The sequence below is a fragment of the Glossina fuscipes genome, unplaced genomic scaffold (genome assembly GCF_014805625.2).
Source record: "Glossina fuscipes isolate IAEA_lab_2018 unplaced genomic scaffold, Yale_Gfus_2 0, whole genome shotgun sequence".
Lineage (NCBI taxonomy): Eukaryota > Metazoa > Arthropoda > Insecta > Diptera > Glossinidae > Glossina > Glossina fuscipes.
In genome coordinates, this window is record NW_023998414.1 from 35,379,022 (window position 1) to 35,401,134 (window position 22,113).

A 22,113-nucleotide genomic window follows, 5' to 3' on the forward strand; every position below is an offset into this window, starting at 1 on the left:
TGATTCTAATCCTCACCATCTTCTTCACTACGTTTTAAAAGATTTGTTTTGCTTTGCTATCTTGCCGTCTTTCACTCTCACTTTACCATTAAATTATTTCTTCGAATTGACTCAACATTGCTTGAATACGTGGAGTAAGGCATATTTACACGTAATCTTAAAATCGCAAGACCCTATCCTGACTTTTAATTGATTAGGCGGCAGGCACATGTTGTTTTCATTATTATACTTATTATAGAATTTATTTATTAAAGGACTGAACTGAAAGTAGGATGAAAATGATTTTTTATTTTTTTTTTTTATATATATATATATTTTTTTTTTTTTTTTCTATGTCTGAAATAATATCCACAATTGTGTTAACATATTACTTAAATCGATATTAATATTTGCATTTTCGATATTCCTAAGCACTTGTGACGGTTTCAGCTTCACCGTAATGCTAAGTAAATAAAATATTTCTGAATGAGATAGAAATTGAAAGACTTCATTAGTGTGCATATATTTTAAAGAATGTAGAAATTTTTTAAAAAATTCGCATAAACTTTCTAAGAATTTCTTACTTTCTAGACATTTTTTATAAAATGTCTGCCCCTCGTCCATCACTGCAATGCATCTAATAATCGATCTTATAAAATATTTTACTGAATTTGTATTAAGATTTATAATTTTATTACACAATTTATCTTCAAGTATCGCATACTTTATGAACATGCAATTATTTATATCGGTACAAAAGATAAATCCTAAAATTTCGAAACCTATTTCGTTGCATATTTTATCGAAGGCTGCATCGATTTGAGTGACGGGCAATTGAAACAATTTGCTTGCCAGGAAACTCATTTTGCTGCTATTGATATCCAATGATAAATTTGTAGGACATTTTACTGATATATATTTCGAATAAATATCTTTAAGATTCTTAAGTATATTATCTAAAATAATTGCGTTTTTTAAAGTATTTGACGATAGCAAAATGTTCTCATTTAATGATGAAATACAATTTAAATTTTTAAAATCACTCAAACAATGCTCAAAATATGCTCTAAGAAATGGCTCTTGATTCTCTACAAGACCATCGACAATTCCATTACCATAATGTGTAATGCATTCATGAAGAAACACTGACGCCTTAATAATAGTTTCTATACTTTTCGATTCGTAATCCTGTTTACATGTTACCGATAACCATTGCAATAATTTCGCGCAAGGTTCTACAACGTCCTCCGCGGATGATCCCAATGATAAATGTTTGACGTAGTCATCCATTTTGAAAGCTAAAAAGAAAAATGAATAAATAAATAAATAAAATTTGTACTAAAACAAGTAAGAAAATTATATTCAGTCACAAGGAGACAAGTGTTTCCAACAGACCTTACAGATGGACTTGCATAAATTGATTTTAAATGATTTTGATAAGTTGATCAACTGTAGGGGTCTCATCCTGCTTCCTGCTTCCTGCTGAGAGAAGGAATATAATCCCTTGCCTAACCTTGGCCAAAGAATTAATCTGCTCGCAAATACGGTCAGTGATTTGTAGATTACATCATCTTACTCACTTAAAACAAAACTAACGGTATTAAAATATCTTAATTTGGATTTGGAGGCAACACACATTTGTAAAAGAGAACAAACACAGTTAATTGCTTAATTGCTTAATAGTCGTCGTCGCTTTTAATAGTAATAATGTACCGAATATATATATTGATTTGAAATCTGAAATCTGAACACAAGTTATTCTAATTTTCCCACCGTCGCAACTTCACAACTAACGTAAGAAATTATTCTCACCCGTCACTGTAAAATTATTTCTGAATTATGTGAATTTAATTAGGTTCATTGGCGATGTCTATATATATGTATATATATTTATTTTATATCTTCAGATATTATATATATATTTACATAATTATGTTTTTTGATTATTATATAAATTAAAACATATATATATATATTATTATTTTTATAAAAATTTCTGTTTCGAAATAATTCTCATTTTAGTTTGTGTGTAATTGCGATTGCGTACAGATCGTTGAGAGAATGTAAATAAATAATCACACATATATTCTCACTATTTAATTACTAATAAAAAGAAGGTAATGAAGAAATATTTTTTGTGTTATATGTTGATCGCTAAATACAAACCTTCGATATTTAAATTTTGTCTTTACGAGAGACTTTGATAATTTAATGAATGCAAACTTTTTAATTTATTTAATTATTTATTATTATTAAGAGATAATCGAATAATTGAATTTATTTGGAATGCAAGCATTTTTCACACCATCACTCAACGAATGAGAAACAGATGTTCGATGAGTGGCTGCCAAGTTTCGTAAAAAGTGATTTAAAAAAAAAAAAGTAAATAAATAAATAAATAAAAGAGCAACAGATGGATGAGATCCACAGATTGGATTCTCTTAAAATGTAAATAAAGCTGTTCACTACTCAGATGTTGAGATTTGTTGTTGTATGTTGAACGAAACCATAAACCAAATCAGTGATTCCAACTACGCCTTTTCCTTAGCATTCTTAGCATTAAGTTTGTGCGGACACACAGAGGAGCTTAAGATAGGCCCAAAATTTTATTGTATCGATCGATTCAGTATCATTTTCTGAATTGATTTAAATTTGTCTGTCCGTCTGTCTCATGTATATATATTTCTTTTTGTGTTCAATCGACAAGTTGCTATTTTGGCGATTTTGGCAGCGTTCATCCAAGAATGAACGCTATCGAAAATGATTCGAGTCGGTTCACTTTATAACACCTTATCGTTGAAAATTCGTTATATATAAAAAATTTACAATTTTCAGAACTTTTCAACAAAAATCGCTGAGTAATAGTATTTCCACGTGCTAAATTGATATGAACAACTTCGCTCAGCTGAAGTAACTTTTTGAATCCCCTCTCATATGCCTGTTCCAACGAAAACTGAATTTGTTATATGAGGAAATGGTATAATTCTCCATATTTCATGGCGAAAATTGGTTTATAATAGCAAATTGACAAAGAAATCATATTGGACCATGTTAGTCCATTTTTTTTGAACTCCCGTGCATATAAGAATTCTAAGGAGATATGAACCAAAGAGTCCTAATTGTTGATAGTGTATGATGAAGATGTGTTCATAATAATAATTTGACATAAAAATTAGCTGGACCGAGTTTGAATCACATAGGTCTATTTCTTAGATCCCACGCCACTTAAGATTACTTATGGGTAGTACGCCCTTCATAAAAATATTTGATTTTTAATATCGATTCATAATAGTATTTTAGGAACAAAATAAACAATCACTTAATCTTGGATCGCTTAAATCTATACTTTAGACCCTAACATATATGGAGATTATCATAAGCCTTGATATGGAGAGAAAGTTTTTTATGGCGAAAAATGAAAAGTAAGAAAATTTTTAGGAAATAAATTAAGTTTGTTGTTGACTTGGATAAGGTCAGATGATGTTTTGGGTATCGTTGGGTATATGCGGGCTTTCATGAAGAGGTATATCTTAGCATGAAAATAATGTGTACTGTTTGGTATATGTTGATGTTTATACTACATGAAGTGGTATAGGCTTCTTAACGATCGGCTTTGCTTCGTTTTCCTTTTCGTTTTTTTTGTTGAATAAATTAAAAAAAAAAAAAAATTACTTTTGTTAAATATATTATTAATCAAAGCGTTCTCTACAAAAGAAATTCAAATCTTCCATCTTGACTGCAATATTTCAGGGATTTCCTATCGGGGCAAGGATCTTGTCCTTAACGAAACGCAGACCGTTAACGATAGATCCGACCACATTTATTTGTTCTCGCATGCAATTTTAAGCACCTCATTATGATTCTTTACTTCTGAACAAGTTAAAGCATTATAGTCGCGCAAGGTCAACCATTAGATACCCTACACCACATTGTCTAACACAATTCTTATCCTTATTATAAGAACACAAAAATTATATCTTATTTCTATATAAAGGCATATTTTTCAAGTACGTATTTATGGGGAAACGGGAGAAAAACGCAATCTAATGTAGTACAAGCCTAATCCTTACATAAGGTAGGATCAAAAGATGAGCGTAGAAGGTCCAAATTTTGTAGAGTACATTTTTGCATGAAATTAATTTTATGGGTCAATTTCTATCATCACATATTAAAACTTCAAATTTTCAGCTCTATAAAGAATCAATTATCGTGAAAATCCTAATTAGGATAGCAGCCAGAAAATAGGCCGAGATGATCCAAATTTGGTACAGTTAATTCTTCTTTATGTTAAATTACTATTCCGATATCATTTTCATGATGAAGCATTAAAAATTATGCCTTTTTCTTACCTGAACGTCAGTTTTCGTTATATGAGAAGGGATTCAAAAATGGCCGCAGCTGGTCCAAAATTTGGAATATTGCATTTTTTTTTTCCATATAACGACTCTTCAGAATAGAGCGTTATAGGAAGAGTCGTTGAAAAAGTGAATTGATCCGAAACATTTTCAATAGCGTTCGTTCCGCAGCAGATTTCATCAAGATTTGCTGTAGCTGTAGCTTGAACACAAATTTATAAGGGGCGACATCAGTCGAACAGAGTGATTCTGAATCGATCGGAATAATAACAGATGAGTCAATCTTAACACTTTGTGCGTGTTACATACGTCCGCATTAACTTAATATACCCTATACCAGACGGGGGGTGTGGGATATGAAGAGAAGGCTTCACTTTTCATCCATATTCCTGTTATGTCGGAATTAATTTAGCTTACCTTCATCATATCATACCCATTAAAATGTTTGGAGGCATTCCGTGCCAGCCGTGTTCGTTTTTCTCCTCAAGTGTAGTCGCATAAAATCGAAATGGAAATCTTTTGCAAATGACTTCTCGATCGATTTAGTTATCTGCCATCAGCAGTTTAATGCTTTTTCATGGCTACTGAGATTTGAAATTTTCCGTCTGTCAAAATACATGATTTTTCATATTTGAGAAACACACACATTCTATCTATGTTTGTCATTTAACTTAATTGATATAAAATAAAGAATTAAAAAATATTTGTATATATTCAATATTTTCAACTGTTGAAAATGTATTATCAAAATTTAAAGCGATTATTAGTTGTTCGAAGATATTTAGGAGTCACGATATATCCGTCAGAAATTAATGCATTAGGTCAAATAGTATCAAATCGACAGCTACTGGTGTCGTCCCGAAGGACAAGACAACAACTATATTATCTGCTATTATCGAAGTATAATGAATGCCAACAATGTTATTGCACTGCCACGCTTCAGCTAATGACTAATGATAAGATCGTTGCCCAAATGTCAAAGACTGAAGTCAAGCATGGCATTAGTACTTCGACGAATAACATTAATGAGATGTTGTCTTCCTTAAGTATTAGAGGCAGAGGTGCATCTCGTTCGTCCTGTTATGCAAATAGAGGTACCACTGTCGCTAATACCATTAGATTATTGCCGAAAAAGCGTTACACAAATCGGGGAAAAATCGACTATGGGTTATCGGATGACAAAACAAGTCTTTACCGTCGTAATGCAGTTGCTAAAGAATTGTGTTCGTCACACTCAGGCGGCCGTAGTATACAATCTGAAAACATAATCAAGCAGCTGTGCTTGCAAAGGAACGACGATACCATAAAGAAACAGCAATCGTATGGTAGGACAAATGAAAATGAAAATTCCAAATTGCCAGCATTAGCCTCGGACGATCTTAAAGTTTTTTCAACAAATTTATACATTGCCACTGTTCAAAATCAATTGTGCAGTCTCGCTAAAACGCCTATCTTGCACTATCAACAGCGGGCTAATTACACAAAAGATTGCGACACTGATCAGTTAGATGATCTTGGTGTCGCGCCACGTGATCGTATGGGGCTATGGGGTACTGCTGGTGACGATATACCCGGTAAAATATGCGGCATAGAACGTTTAAGAAACAAAAGATACAATAAGGGCTTGGGCTTCGATTTCACTGAACGTCAGCTATTGGGCATACACGGTCTGTTGCCGTGTGTTTACGAAGGCGATGAAAAACAAATCAAGCGATGCATTACTTTATTGGACAGCTTCGATAAGCCTTTGCATAAGTTTATGTACTTATATAATCTGTCTGAAAATAATGAACGCCTCTTTTATAAAGTATTTGCATCCGATATACCGAAAATGTTGCCTCTGGTCTATACGCCCCTTGTGGGTTTGGCTTGTCAGAAATTCAGTTTGATTTATACGCATCACAAAGGCTTGTTTATATCGATTAAAGACAAAGGTCATATCTATGACGTATTGAAGAATTATTCTGAAAATAACATCAGGGCTATCGTAGTTACGGATGGAGAACGTATTCTCGGTTTGGGTGATTTGGGTGCTAATGGCATGGGTATACCGATAGGAAAATTGTGTTTGTACGTGGGTTTGGGCGGTTTTAAGCCGGAACACTGCTTGCCAATAACACTTGATGTAGGAACGAACAACGAAAGCCTTCTTAAAGATCCTCTCTATATTGGTTTGCGGCAGAAGCGGGCAAAATGCGAAGATTTCGAAGAATTTCTAGAAGAATTCATGCAAGCCGTTGTCCGCCGTTATGGACAGAATTGCTTGATACAATTTGAGGATTTTGGCAATACCAATGCCTTTGGCTTGTTAAACAAATATCGTGATCATTATTGCACTTTCAATGATGACATACAAGGGACAGGTTGCGCGGGCATAGCCGGCTTATTGGCATCAAAACGAATAAAAGGCGATAAATTGTCAGGTAAAAAATTTCTCTTCTACGGGGCGGGAGAAGCATGCTTAGGCGTCGCGAATCTCCTTGTAAAAGTTTTGACCGAGGAAGGTCTAAGTGAAGACGAGGCAAAGAAATTCATCTGGCTGTTTGACAGCAAAGGCCTTATTGTTAAGGATCGGCCAAGCGGTGGTTTAACGGAACATAAAGAAATTTTCGCCCACGATCATGGTCCTATCGATAAGCTATTAGATGCTGTTAAAACTATAAAACCTGCAGTGCTTATTGGTGGTGCTGCTATACCGGGTGCTTTTACCGACGAAATTCTGTCCTTAATGGGTGAATATAATGAAACGCCGATTATATTTGCTTTATCGAATCCTACGCAAAAAGCCGAATGTACAGCCGAGCAGGCTTACGCTGCCACCAAAGGCAAATGTCTATTTGCCTCCGGTTCACCATTTCCGCCGGTCGAATATAACGGCCAAACCTATCACACCGGCCAATGTAATAATTCCTATTGTTTCCCTGGCATCGCATTAGGGGTTGTATGCAGTGGCATGTTAACAATACCAGATGATATATTTTACATAGCCGCTCAAAAATTAGCCGATCTTTGCGATTTGGAGAAAGATTTAAAAGTGGGTAGATTGTATCCGCCGTTAGATAAAATTACCACCACATCTTTAGAAATAGCTACGCAAATTATGGCATACGCTTTCGATAATTGCTTGGCTACTCTTCATCCTGAACCGGAAAATAAACGCGAATTCATCATGAATCAGATGTATAACTTAGATTATCCTCCAGCGGTACCAAAAACTTATAATATTACCAAAAAGTCAGCCAAATATAAATAAGAAGCTTGATTGCTGTTCATATTATATTTTTTTAAATCGTCATCAGCACGATTGGCATGGGCCCCGATTCTTTGCAAAAGGCATTATAAAGCCGATATATTTCCATGCGCTGCCATTTACATAGAGAAATCTCTTCCATTGTATTATTATTACCGTAAACCGTTTTCGTCACGTGGTAATGAAAATTTATTTTTATTTTTATTTTCAATATTATTAAATTGAATGTTAATAAAATATTTTAGCCCTTTAAAAAAAAAAAATATATATATATATATATTTGCATTGATAACATCTTTTATAGTGAAGTATTCCTCATTTGTATCTAGATATACTTATACGGTGACGTGTGCGTAATCTTTTTTTACATTATGATCGCATATGATCGCATCAAGTCATTAGATCACAACATCAGCGACTTACACTCACTAACTAAGATCATTCGCAAATAGATTGTATAATAAGGAATCCAGTAAAAGAAGAATTGACGCAATCTACTGAAATTAATTGTTTTAGATAAATTTTTCGACGATCGAATATTGCAATATAACGTGGACGGAGACCGCCTATTTTTTTAAAAGCAAACATGTGTATGACATGTGTATATTTTATAAATGATCGTATAATACCTAGACAAAAATGTAAATAATCGGCCAAATCAATCCATTAGTATAGAATATCAAAACTTCATTATTTTGTCTAAATGTTTGCAATAGCGTTCCAGCAAGAGTGTTTCAGAGACTCTATGAGATGCGCATATCCTTGATCAGTGGAAATAGGTTGATGCAAAACGTGGCCAGTATTAGTTCCAGTGTTAATCGGCCTGATTTTAAGATTGTATGTCCGTCTGTCCATGTATTTGTTATTCAATCTAAAGGACGCAGTTTTAAGAGCACATGATGAAACGTGTTTTCGCTCAAGCATAAACGCTGTCGAAAATAGTTTGGATATTCTTCAACTGTGATCTCACGATGTTTTATAAAAAGTCGGCAAAACTGAAATCCTATTACGAAAATAGCAACAACGCAACATTGTGCCATCCTACTGAGTTATTATAAAGGAATGATACGACAGATATTTAATGCTTGTTCGTTCTTTGGAAATGTATTGATCCTTTCGTATAGTACCTAGAATAGAATAGAATTGAAAAAGGTATTTAGCTAAAATTACTTACTTACTAAACGAACTGTCACAATAAGCAAACTGCTGAGCATCTAAGATTTTGATGATATTTGTCATATTGAGTTGCATTGATTCTAATACGAACGCTATTGAAAATGCATTGAATCGAATCATATTTCTGACCATTAACCATATAAATGATCCATTTTGAAAAGTTGTTAAATAAAAACAAATTCCGAATTTTTTTATTATTCCTCGATAAAAGAAATTCGCAGAAAATAGTATTTATGGTATATTAAATATTTTTCGAAAATTTGAGTCAAAAGGAACTGTTTTGGGAACATTCTCCCCTATGCAAAAAAAAAAAAAAAAAAAACCGAGACCTAAGCTGTTATATGAAAAAAAAAAAAAAAATGAATTTTTACAAATTTATGATGAAAATTGTCACAAGGAATTGATGCATAAATCTACTGTACCAATGCACAAGACTGCATAGATCTATTTTACGGTCCCTTTGACATATAAAGGTTTTCACGCGAAATTACTTTTCATATGGTAATGGGGGTATATGGTTTGCGATATTTAATGATGAAAATAGTTAGGGAATCACAAATTCTTTGATGATAAAATTTACTTCGGTTCACGTACCGGCTATGACATGAGACTTGCATTAGAGATATAACTGGGATCCATGGGAGTATGCAAGAATTTTGTTTGACATTCTGCAAAAAAAAAAACTAAAAATAAAAATATTGGGCGTGCAGGATATTTACTACGCTAACACTAACTAGCGAGTACGCCATTTTGATCCTTGTTTTATTTTCGATCTTAGAAGAAACAATTACAAATCATGTAATGTCCTGAAAATTTTTTTGGTGACTTTTATTTACGTAACGAGACCTAGATGTTTATCAAATTGATATTACAATGTTATCGTTAATTATGGGCGTGCCAGTAAATCGAGCGAGACCAATTTTTGGAATAAACACGCAGATGGATTTGATGAATGTTTAGGTATCAGGTTTTCCGAAATATCTTCGCAGAAACGAAGTTATAGACGAAAATAGGAAAATATTATTGCGTTTGTTTTTCGAGGTTGTCCCAGTACCTCTTTTGTGGTAGACGTCTTATTTGAGGAATTTCGCAAATTTGCTTGTGGCGAACTGCAATTACTTGCCTTCATATTTGCGAATGTGACAAGTCGACAAATATAAGGGAATCAAAATGTTTCCGCTTGGTAGAGATAAGTGTATGTAAGACGTCGGTAGCTCGTCGTTAGTACTAATGGCCAGTAATGAATAGCGTATGCTGAGTAGTTTACACATATTGGTAACTATTAAATTTCGTCTTGCATTTATTTTTAAATGTTTAAAATTTTTTTACTTTTTTCAATTTTTTTTTTTTTATTTTGTTAAAAAAATATACATTTAAGACAAATAATCACAGATTCAAAACCTAATATAATTTTTATGGAAGCACAGTTTTATAAAAAATTTCGCAATGACCATGTATTAAACCCTTTTCGGTTTACTAACAATAGTAGGTTTACTAACAATAGTGTAATTGAGACCGTTACAATTATGATGATCTAGCACATTAACTTCCGTTGGAACGGTTGGGTGATGAATCGATTCAGTGGCAGTAAGTGAAGAATTTGCATTGTTTGTCAGTGTTTGTGATGTCGTTGATAATTTTGCATTAGATGCTTTTTTAAGCACACCATAGCCTAAGTGTGTATCATCAGCCTTGCGATAAGAGTGAACATCAAGAACATCGATAAACTCGTAGTCATTTTGTGGCGTCGAAGTAGAGCGTGGACGAGAAGCAGCGGCGGCGGCAACAGTAACAATTGTTTTATAACCGCTCGATGCTTTATTGTTCGCCGAGAGAAAATTAAGTCGATCATAAGTTATATCCACTGTCGATGGCAGTCCATTACCATTACTCTCGCCAATGTCAATATCAATAATTTTTGGAGTTTTAACGATGGGAAGCGCTTCCTTTGATTGAGTTTTCTCTCGTTGCGATTGTGAACGTTGCCAAACGAAATCTATTAAATCCTCATCATTTGGTACACTAGAATGTCTTTCGGTATGTTTAATTTCGTCAATTCCCAATGTCTTCCAAGCATCAGTTATAGTCTCAATACTTTCATAATCGCGTTCATTGTGAATTTGTGATTTTGCCATCATATCGTTGCGTACAGGTAAATCGGGAGCTCCACTATTGAAATTACAAATTTTTCGATACATATTTGGTGAAGGTGGCTTTATAATTACTGTCGAGCCAATTGTTTTATTTGGATCAACCGAGGTTGTAATCGATACTGGATCATAATTATTATATTGTTTTTTGAATTTATCGTTATTATGCTGTTGGGCGTTAAGAGTCGCTTGCTGCGAAATGGTGGAAATTATTTTGTCAGTTAAAAGACCGGTCTTGCGTGGCGGTTTGTTTGGAATAATTTTTGGTGTTGCAATAATTCCGGTGCTGCAACTGCTTAATGAATCGGAAGACGATTTAATACGCATAGATAGACAACTTTGTGTGGAACTAATGTCAAATTCCGATCCATGTTGATTAGATGGCGATGGTGGCAGTGGACTCCGCGATCCTGCTTCCATAGATGCAGCGATATTCAATTGATTTTCGCCACATTCAATGTTATTAACAGAATCTCCAGATATTAGTTTCTTCATTGATTTCATTTTCGAAGACATGCAACGAAATACTTCTTGTGGATTTGTGTGATCTAATATGAACACACCTTCGCCCGTTGAACACTTGCGTCCCGCTTCGAAAGTAAATTTCCCATCTCGATATCCATATTTTCTTATAAATCTATATGGCCATGTTGCTATTGTATTATTTATATCTTCTGCGGATTTCAGTTGTAACTCAGTTGCCGAAAGATGTAGCATATAAACTTTAGGCTCAATATTGCAGCGATTTGAGGCGTCCGATGCTATAAGAGTAACAATGAATAGCCCATCACCGTACGAACTGCAATATAGGTCATTGTCTTCTTCAATAACAGCAAGAGACGGAAGAATTTCATTTTTATCACGAAAGGCAACTTTTTGTAAGGCACCGACCCATTCCTTTAGGTCATCTTCACTGTGAGTATTCAATGTAAGTGTTCCCGTCTTTTTAACTATATGAATAAGGTTAATTGGGGCAGGCTCTTGTGTAATTTTCACACAATTCTCTAAGGTAATTATTTTTGGATGCTTATCTTCCATAGACTCACAAATTTCCAAACGTTCGATGCCATGTCGACTGGATTTAAACAATAGGCAGTATTTTTGACATGATTTCTACAAGATAAAAGAAAAAAAAAAAAAATGCAAATGAAATTAATAGAAATAAAATTAAGCTGCAAAAAAACAGAAGAGAGCTAATGCTTATCCTGTACGCTAGTATTTTGAAAATCAATAAACATGGAGTAGATCAAACTTTTATTTTCCCATGTCCGTATATCCGTTTATTTTGAAGTTCAATCTGAACTTAGCCACTTTTGCGATATTTTAATGAAATAATAACACAATGATATATTTTTCATCTAAGCGGAACGCTTGGCTTGAACCATTTTTATGAAATTGCTCATCGAGATATCTAACGCAAACAATATTTAATTAGATTTTGAACAAGAAAGGATAACATTTCGCATTTCCCATTTTTACTCTAAGAATTGCAACAAAATGAATCGAATAAGGCCGGCCACTAAATATTCGATACTATTTCGTTTGTTTTCGTTATAAAGAACTAAAAACTGTAATTTTTTTCATTTCATATAAAAGCTTGCTTTTAATTGCAATTCTTATGCGAGAAAGATTCCGAAAAATAGAATAGAATATAGTCTGAACCTACCATAGCAAATTTATAGATCACTACTATTATATATCATTGTTTTATTGCAATTTCTCGTCATAGAATACTACAGCCCATCTTTTTTTTAACATAATCAATCGCTCAGCACCAGCTTAGTGTAAGTATTAGATCCTTACCGACTAAGCACTCGCTATAGGTTTGGCCAAATTAAATTTTATCGCATTTGAGATTCAAATCTTTGTGCCACATAAGGACTAATTTTTTGTAAGAACTTTTCTGTGGGAAGATATATTTACAAAATGGTCCGATCTTTCATATGGGTTTGGTATTCCGAAATACAATTTTTCGCCAGTTTTCGTTAAAAAATGTTAAAAATTTTATTCAGATAAATTTTTCAAGGTAACTGGGCCCCATATAAAAAGAGATCGTTAATATCATCCGATCCAATACATTTTCAATAAATAACCTTCGTTCTTGGCCAAATATATGTCAGTGTACAAAATTAAATTAAAATAGATTGAACACAAAAATAGACCAATAACCATATAGATAGGCAGATGGAAATAGAAGTAGAAAGGCGACCACTATCAAATTTTTCTGGACGTTGCCTGCATTCGCACAAATTCAATCTACCCTCGCTACAAGATATAACCGATATAACCGATCATTGGTTAGATGTGCCTTTAACATCTGAATATGAACGATCCAATTATTCCAGAGCACAGTATCTATACTTTTGGTTCGTTCAACTTCCGGCGCCCACTGACTAAAAATTTGCCGTTCAGATGTTAAATTTCGAATTTCCAGTAATGTAACATAAACGCAAGTCTCATCAACAGTTAACGAATTGTTTAATACATAAACCCATTCAGTGCCGTACTCGAACGCAACTGTTTGAGTATCATCAATTCGTTCCATCTTTCAAGCAGTTTGCCCGCTTTTTATTTTGAGGCAAGAGCTTACATGCAAATGAAGTATGCACACACACGTTCACGAGGAAAATATGTTTAACTTAAATTTTTTCCACTGGAAGAACCGCGTTAATCAGGCATTAATTCTATTTGAAAAGTCTGGGATATGCCTCAAATGATTCTAATACCATTATCTTGTAAATAAAAAGATATATTACAAGAGCCAAAATAGGATTGTAGCTATCTTTTGCTATCAGTTACTTGCTTGTTTTGTCCACTTAAGAAGATAAATTTGAATAGTTTAATATTTAATATATATTCTTGGCTTGAACGGGGCATTATCACAATGCAACGCAAAACAACAAATCTAGCCGCGTCGATTTGCACATTGAGATTAATAAAATATTTGCTTTTAATTCTTGGAATATTGAGTTATAAATCTTTTCAAACTGTTTCGCCTGTAATTACCATAAAACCGTTAATTTTAGCTCTTTTCTTTGATTATAATATCAACATAATGTCTAGAGTTCCAAAAATTAGTCTCCAAATTTTTCTCATGAAAATCTTGTAGTCAATACGAAAAAGCTTACGGCTATATGTAAATAAGGCGCAGCAATCACAATTTTCTATATTTTACAATTATAAAGTTATCAAAATGGAACATTTAAACAGTAAATTAATATAACCTACTGGAATAAATTGAACCTATGGAACGAATCCATTAACTCTTCCAACCTTAATCTATCTAAGTGAAAGCTAGCAAAAAGGAAAAGTCGGAACATGTTTTTTTAATTTCGACGAAAGCTTAAGATCATAATTTAAATTTCTATGGATGTATATAATTAATTCAAAGCATAGTATGTACGCGCGTATTTGAAAATACAAAATAGCAATTATAATATAAACTGCCAGTTTTAATAAAACAATAAAAAGAGAAGGATTCAAGACAAATTACGTTTTCCTAGATGAACTGTCTTTATCCTCATCGTGACTTCAACAGGCAGAGAGATAGAACAATGTTAAATAAAATAGTTTCCGCGGTTTAATCTGATCGAGCACGCATTTACTTTATTGAAAGTCTTTGTACTTGCAATAGCTGCTTATAATGAAGTCGAATAACATAACCCAAAATGAATGTTCGATATTGGGTAAACTTTTGATTGAAGAGCCGCGTTTCCATTGCAAGCAACTTTACATTTTCACAGAACGATCATAGCTAAGTGATCATTATAAAAACGTCTCTTAATTTAATTTCAAAATCGCACTTTTTGGTATTTTGTAATTAAACAATAGGCTCAAAATTATGTAGACAAATTCGATTAGAATTAATGCTGATGCCTAATGAAGGTCATTTCCATTTCCATGATTTTCTTTCTTTTCAAAATATTCTTTAACAGAATTTCTAGTAATTTTGTACTGAATTTAAACAAACCATTTACATAAGGTTATAAAAAGCAGTTGGGCTTACACACCCCAATCAATTGGAACGCGCCATCTGGCTAAAACGCACATGATGCATACTTTTTTTTAACTTCATTTTCCAGAAAATTCAACCTATCTCACGCATGTAATCTTGGTTTATTATGTGATCTTTAGGCATCCAGTTATAATTAAAATCTTATTTTCAGTTATATATGAAAGGAACTAATAAGAAATAAAATTGTTTTTTTTAAGGAAAACAATATGAAAACTATTTAACATTTAAATTTTTGATAAACTTCGAAGACAAATAAAGCAAAAATGCGTTCTTTTTTAAGTCTACATTATTAAATCTCGTTGATCGAGCTGTTTAAGACTCAATTTCGATATGCTTACTTTTTTTGAGATTAAATTCAATGCGAATCCCGATTGCGAAGGTACGTTTAGATATCCAGCCAAAACAGGTATCTCAACATCCATTTCTCGAATTTTTTCGTTGTCACTTTTTCTTGCAATTTCAAAGGTTTTTTCGTTTCAGTTTTAAGTAAATGAAGTCATTTAGCGACAATGCGTATGAATTTTTTTTTACGCATTCCTGCACACAATTTTATTAAATATTTAATTACAAAAAAGGAAAAACACCATAAGTAAAATAAAAAATTACAACACAGAATAGAAGGAAAGATCGATTTTTGATAATTTGCGATAACTTTACTAAAAACATTCATAGAAAATTGATATCCCTTTAATTATGTGCAACTAATTTATGTTGTTGGCAGCTTAAGCAAAAGCAGTCTTAAGTGCATAAGTTTAATTTGCATCGATTCAAACCTAAAAAACTCGCATCATGAAAAAGTAAAAAATTGCAACACTAAATAGAAGCAATTTTAGACGAATACTTTATGACGATTTCATTTAAAACTTTTAAAAAAACTAATAAATTAAACGTGCCGCATTAAAATATAGTGTTGGCAACGCGAACAAAAGCGGCGTTAAATACGTCCGCCAAACTTGTATTGAATTTGGCGTCAGAAATTTTCATAGGAACATAATGGATAGAAATAATTCGGAACTTTTTTTTTTTTAATATAAGGTATCCAAACTAATGTCTGTTCTAAAGCAAACCAAACTAAACTTCCTTTAGGAATAATTTTAACAGTTACAATAAAAATAAGAATATGGAAAATGTAGTATGTAGTAAATAATTTGAGTTTTGTAGCATTGACAGCTGAAATGAAAAATTTCCTGTCTAATTTTATGTAAATCAATGGTAAAACGTTTCAGACCATTTCTCAATCGAACTTAATTAATGCAGTTACTTAATCGCGGGAATCGCTCAAAAGTAATGGCTCCGACAGAATATATTTCATAATATTTTATTTGATATTTTCAACGTCGCAATGAATTGAAAAGACAAAATAATTGCACGATTTCATTATTTAATGCCCCTCTAATTTTGGCGTAACTTAAGCCATCACTAAGTTCGTGTAAAGGCCGTTTTCAATAGTTAGGGGGGGGGGGGGGGCGGGATATTTTACAAGGGGTATGAACGTGGGCAGCTATTCTGTCCGGAGCAATTCTTCTTCGACTAACTCATCTCCGCGATTAGCAATAACTCTGATTTATATAGCTCGCGAAAAGTAGTATGCGTGACTTCAAACCATTCTTGCATTCGAATTATATATATACTTCCTGGAGATAGTTCTACGAATTGTAATTTATATAAAAAATGTCGCCTTTACGAAATAGTTAATTAAAGCAGTAAATTATAATCTCAATTATTTTATATAAAAAATGTCACCTTTACGAAATAGTTAATTAAAGCAGTAAATTATAATCTCAATTATTATTCCTATTAAAAAAATAATGAATTGATATATCATTTCATTCCATTAATAAAACATACATCATTCAGTAATTGTCTATAACTTCATACACTTTAATATAGTTAATGATTTTTATTATAATTTTATTATGAAAATTATATTTTATCACAAATATTTACATTTAACAAATAATTTTTTTTCATTTATTCATTCATTTTGGCTACATATAGATCTATTGATACTTTGATTATTTTAAGACGTTACTATATTTATTGGAATTTATGGTAAAAGGAACTAATAATTTATCATTATTTGTGATTCTCTTCGAAATAGTCTTATTTTTGTTCAACCTCTAATATTTTTATTACTTTCTCACCTTTTTCTTTTAATATTTCCTCTATATTTCTTTTCCCATTTAGATCGGTAAACCAATTTAAATTATCAGCTATTAAATGGTTATTTGAACATCCATCGCATTTCACAATTACAACACCCTTGTAATAAGCGACTTTTGATATCATTTTTGTGTTCCTAGTTGAACACACCTTGCAAGTATACATAAGTTGAAATTTTGATTTCGGGTTTAGGCTTCCTAAGCTGTTTTCGTTGCATGAGTCATTAGCAGAAGACTCAGAATCCAATTTACGATGTAATTTCAATAAACGATATTGACTGATTTGTCCGCATTGACCCGAAAGCTCTGTATTTACATGTTTAAGAATACTCAAAGGATTGCGCTGGGAAGAGATGCTGAGAAGAACCCTTTTTAGAGTCTGTATTAAACTCATTTTAACTTACAGATTAAATTTTAAAAAAAGTACAACAGTTTAGGCAGAAATTAGACAGAACTGTGGAGTATTTTATTCCTGCGAAAATTCATAATAAACATTTATACGTCAAAAGCAGCTGACGCTGCCAGCAACGTATGAAAATAAACACAAAGAGTTATATTTGTACATTAAACGATATTGTACAAAAAGTAAAGTATATATATATACATATAAAGCCATAGCAAATTTCGGGCATGTTATTCGGTCGAACGGTACGATTTGCCCACTAGACTTGAACAGGTTTCATTAATGTTGCAAATGTAATGTAGGAAGACCTCCGTTGGGCTAAAATATGTATATTACACGAAAGTTCCTGAGTGTGAGTTAGGTACTACAAGCTATAATATAGGTTATGCAATAGTGGAGATATTGTAATAAAATATATTAGAAAGAGAGAAAAAAATATATTTTGTGGGACTTTTACTTCTACTTATTTAATTTATTCGTTTACGAATATGTTTTGCTATGCTTTTATTAAGATGTTTTGTATCTCTCTCTTGACACGCCCACTTACCTAGTAAGTGGTGAACAGATATATAAAATTTTACAATGATTAAGAATATATATAGTCCCTCCCAGCGCTTCACCTGCTTGGCTGTGTAGTGGATAATAAGAACTTTTCTTAAAAATATTAGTTGAAATTATGTCATTTACATATGAAAAATAAGATGATTCAAATTGCCGTCGTGTATCCTTTTACGATGCGTTTTCCCAATAAAAACTTATCCAGGACTTGATATTTATTTCGAGGATTGGCGTATATTTATCCGAATGAAGAAATATGACCATGGCAAGCCAAATATAAATAAGTTCTGTGGAGGCATTTTTCGATAAAAAACGTCTGCTAAGCATTCAGGCAATGAATTTGCGATACCGCAAACGGTCCAATCATTTGAATTGTTGAAGTAATGGGATTGAAAATCGATTAGAAAATCCGTTCCTAAATCTATAGTGTTTCTAAACTTTACCTGACGTCGGCATCTGTTTGTTTAAGTATTTTTTGGGTTTATTTTTATAAATACTAGATTTTCACGGTCCTTTGTATATTGGCGAAGCAAGATGATGCGCTGTCGAAGAATTTCTGCGCTCCATTTCAGCATCTTATAATTTTCGGATTCGATCTGAGTCATCTTGCTCAGTATTTGGATTTGTAAACATCGAAGTGTAAGCTTTGCCTTTTTGCGAACAGAAGCGATCTGGTTTACTTCAATTTGAATTATGCTTTCTTAAAGATTTAGGTCATTCATTTAAGCGGAGTGACTCCTGTGTTTAGTAGTAAAATAAACATAAAATCACCCATTTTTCGAAGCTTATTTCGTGTAAGCAAAAATTTTACTCTTATGAAAAAATTTTTATCTATTATTATTATATACCCGTCTTTTGGAGTTTTATTTTTCCTGTTTTCGCTTTCAGATGAACTAAAACTCGATAAACAATGAATGGGACCGAAAAGTAAAATGTGCTAAATCCGTCCATTAGAGTCAAAACTCTATCTCAATATAAGATCATTGCATCATTCGCTTGAGATATAGTATACGTAAAAGTCTTTTGATGTCAGTCTGCGATAAATGTGCAAACACTTTTTTACTTGCTTGATAATTTATACACTAAGCTATTATTAGTAAAGTTTACAACTACGATAACTAGCCCAATCGTTTATAGTCAATTTTTTCTAACTGAACTAGTGGCTTCAATTGTTCGGCAAAGGCGCGCATTTCGTCTCCAATGGAATCTTGACCGTTAGGCGCCACAACAGATAATTCAACTAAATAGCTTTGACACACCGGCTCACTATCGTGCGGCTTTCCAGGTATAATTTTGAATATTTTTGCTACCGTGATTTTCATACGACCTTTACGAAACATGTATCCTTGGCTAATGTACTCGTATTCAAGACGGCAACCTAATTCAGTGAGAAATTCAAGTACGGTTGAAGTGCATCCAACGTCCAAACTGGAACGAACTAATGTAGGCCGCGAACGATCTATTTCCGGATGTCCTATGTAACGCAATTGAAACGGCATATCGCGGTCTAAAGCTCTTCGAACTCGTAGATTTATAGGAACCTGAGCGTTCTGTTGTCTCATACTCATACACACTTCTAAGTCATGAAATGTTTCCGGGGATGTTTCCACATTATCGCACAATCCTCGAAGCCTATAAAGAATAAATTTGGCGCTTCAAATTTTGCTTCTACTCAAAATATACATTACCTATGAAGTAAATGATCAACAGCGGATTCTATAATAGAGCCTTGCAATAAGTATTCTTGATTCGGTATTATTCTGTTTTGCAAAGCTTGATGTAGCGACTCCTTTGAAGACGTCACTTGTGACATCATTTCGCTGCAATATTAAATTTCGCCCCTTCTTTTCTTTCGGTTTTTTAGAAGAATTGATTACACCCGTTAACGATAAGATCAAAGCTTCGAATTTTTTATTATTTGTTTGTCCTTTGCGCTGTATAATCGATGGCCACACTATATCTCTAAAAGCAGAGATGAGATTTCTTCGTAACTAAATATGGAAGTTATCGATGATAATTAGTGATGATATTTACAGCAATAATTTCATTTTGTTATTTAACCGGAAACAGGAACGCTTTGTACTCTATAGTACAGCATACCCGTCGATTTGACGCGGTTTTGATTTTATGTGTAGAAATTCTGATCATAAAAGATTCTTCAAAATTCTTCAGAAATTGCATATTGATTTTTAATGGTATAATGTAGCAAATACATACGTCTACGTTTTTTTTGGCATACGGCTATTTTATTATTTCCAGATATTGTATACCGATTTCTACGAAATCTGTCAATTCGATGAAAATATCCAAAATATAAGATATACTATTTCTTTTCCTTAATACAATTTGCAAATATTTGCATCCATAAATATTCTTTTTATATCCACCACCGAAAGATGGATCTATCCGTCCGTCTGAAATTCCATTCGTCTATAGTAAATAAATGCACAAAAAATTGAACTCGTATTCCATGGATTATACTATAGTAACCATTCAAAAATGGAAAAAATTGATCACACCTATCCAATATTGCAATGTATCAAAGTCTATTTACTTTTTTAATATCTTTCTTATGCTCCGAAACGAACTTCAAAAGTGCGTAAAGTATATATAAATTCCTGGCTAATTTAAGATTTGGAATAAACCTAAGCATCGTGATCTAAGTGTCCGTCTGCTTAAATCTGTAGCATCTGTATTAAATATTCTCCCGTTAGCGAGTGCGAAGACAATGCCTATTTAATTTGGAAAAGAATTCGTGACTTGAACTTCCCTAAGGACACACCTACAACGCGTACATGACTATACGACAACAGCTTTAGTTTTGAAAATAGAAAAAATCAAATATTATAGAGCATGAAAATTTGGTTCTTTAAATTTTTTTGTCTTTTTTAGGGTAACGCTGATGGGTGTAAAAGATTCGGTCACTACTGAAAGTAATTTTTTCAGTTGTTATACTTCCACCATCGAAGAACTCGTCTATATTCATTATGCCAAAACATCCGCAACGTTCAGAAAAAGGCAAGAGCTTCAACCGACGCCATGCCATAATTATTTTACTGATTTCAAGTCGGTCAAATAGTAATTACTTACTCCGTTTTAAGAAACTGATGATATAATTCTCTTAGTTGGTTATGATCGAAGAGGTAAACTTTATCAGTTCTGCTTTTTCTCGTCGCAACTCAAGATTATTGTAGAGAAATGATAAAGATATGTGCTTTCATCTTTCAAAAAATAATCGAATAATGATTCGTTCGAACACATCTCATGCTCATACCGGAAGGAAATGACGAAATATTAATATGACATTATTTCAATTTGTCAATTTCGATTATAACTGGCAGCTCTATTAACTATTTCCTGAGGGTGATCGTTTTCGGGCATATGTTAGGATTTTTGGTGAATGTCTTTGCTAATAAAATTCGAATTTAACTTTACACGTTTTAATGAAATATTCAAGAGTGTGACCTTAAAACGAGATGACGCTCTCGCTTTCTTACTTAATATATTAATCTGTTGTTTAACTTTCATATGTGTTTGTGGGTTCATTCTTCATTTTTTAGTAGAACCCATTCCCGTTGCAGCATCTTTAACGAAACATGTACAGATTTTTCAATTACGTCTTTTGTAATCTGTAGATATGTTCCAAGCGTAACGTAAATGGTTAACACATTCTGCTTGATATCAATTATTAGCTTAAAAAAAATATGAATATTGTTTCATGCTTTACATACATAACGCAAGGGACAGATTGATTTGTACTTATATTTCTGTGGCCTAAAAGCCTTGATATCCGACTAATTGCAATAAATATATCGAGACTTCATATCAAATAAATATGCGCTGAGCTAATTTAAAAAGCGATTCTGAGTTAATGTCACAAGCAGCCGTATGAATACCCTCTGTATCGCTGCTTATGTATAATTTTTTTTTTTTTTTTTTTTTTTTTTTTTGCAATCTATCAGAAGGCAGTTGGCATACGTATGTGTATGTATATGTTTAACGCAAACGTTTCCGTACTTTGCATAGGTCGGCAAGTTAAATATGATGCCTTTCAGGTGAAAGGGA

The 22,113-nt window shown here is 32.8% G+C and overlaps 4 protein-coding genes across 5 annotated transcripts; 1 reads left to right on the top strand and 3 right to left on the bottom strand.

The window, feature by feature from the left end:
* Positions 1 to 330: 330 nt before the first annotated feature.
* On the bottom strand, positions 331 to 2,219 carry LOC119634210. The gene is made up of 2 exons (XM_038028246.1): positions 2,146 to 2,219; positions 331 to 1,277 (listed from the first exon to the last, which is right to left on the bottom strand). The coding sequence occupies exon 2, from the start codon at positions 1,267 to 1,269 to the stop codon at positions 331 to 333; it is 939 nt and encodes a 312-aa protein (XP_037884174.1). The 5' UTR covers positions 1,270 to 1,277; positions 2,146 to 2,219.
* Positions 2,220 to 5,280: 3,061 nt separating this feature from the next.
* LOC119634220 (NADP-dependent malic enzyme-like) lies at positions 5,281 to 7,587 on the top strand. The gene has a single exon (XM_038028258.1). The coding sequence runs from the start codon at positions 5,281 to 5,283 to the stop codon at positions 7,585 to 7,587; it is 2,307 nt and encodes a 768-aa protein (XP_037884186.1).
* A 2,548-nt stretch (positions 7,588 to 10,135) lies between these two features.
* Positions 10,136 to 15,506, bottom strand: LOC119635213. Its single transcript, XM_038029911.1, has 2 exons — positions 15,264 to 15,506; positions 10,136 to 12,023 (listed from the first exon to the last, which is right to left on the bottom strand). Exons 1-2 carry the CDS (start codon positions 15,345 to 15,347, stop codon positions 10,218 to 10,220), a joined length of 1,890 nt encoding a protein of 629 aa, XP_037885839.1. The 5' UTR covers positions 15,348 to 15,506; the 3' UTR covers positions 10,136 to 10,217.
* A 1,981-nt stretch (positions 15,507 to 17,487) lies between these two features.
* On the bottom strand, positions 17,488 to 20,002 carry LOC119635095 (mediator of RNA polymerase II transcription subunit 18). 2 transcript variants are annotated; one of them, XR_005247017.1, is made up of 3 exons: positions 19,737 to 20,002; positions 18,492 to 19,680; positions 17,488 to 18,364 (listed from the first exon to the last, which is right to left on the bottom strand). XR_005247017.1 is itself a non-coding variant. In XM_038029666.1 (2 exons), the coding sequence occupies exons 1-2, from the start codon at positions 19,862 to 19,864 to the stop codon at positions 19,167 to 19,169; spliced, it is 642 nt and encodes a 213-aa protein (XP_037885594.1). In that variant the 5' UTR covers positions 19,865 to 20,002; the 3' UTR covers positions 17,488 to 19,166. The 2 variants fall into 2 exon arrangements, 1 of the variants encoding a protein (XP_037885594.1); XM_038029666.1 differs by having other exon boundaries at positions 17,488 to 19,680.
* Between the last annotated feature and the right edge of the window lie 2,111 nt (positions 20,003 to 22,113).

Coding starts and splice junctions, on each gene's coding strand:
- LOC119634220 (XM_038028258.1), top strand. CDS start 5,281: ATGACTAATGATAAGATCGTTGCCCAAATGTCAAAGACTGAAGTCAAG.
- LOC119635213 (XM_038029911.1), bottom strand. CDS start 15,347: ATGGATGTTGAGATACCTGTTTTGGCTGGATATCTAAACGTACCTTCG. Junction 12,024..15,263: donor TGAATTTAATCTCAAAAAAA/GTAAGCATATCG, acceptor TTTATCTTGTAG/AAATCATGTCAAAAATACTG.
- LOC119635095 (XM_038029666.1), bottom strand. CDS start 19,864: ATGATGTCACAAGTGACGTCTTCAAAGGAGTCGCTACATCAAGCTTTG. Junction 19,681..19,736: donor GTTGATCATTTACTTCATAG/GTAATGTATATT, acceptor TATTCTTTATAG/GCTTCGAGGATTGTGCGATA.
- LOC119634210 (XM_038028246.1), bottom strand. CDS start 1,269: ATGGATGACTACGTCAAACATTTATCATTGGGATCATCCGCGGAGGAC.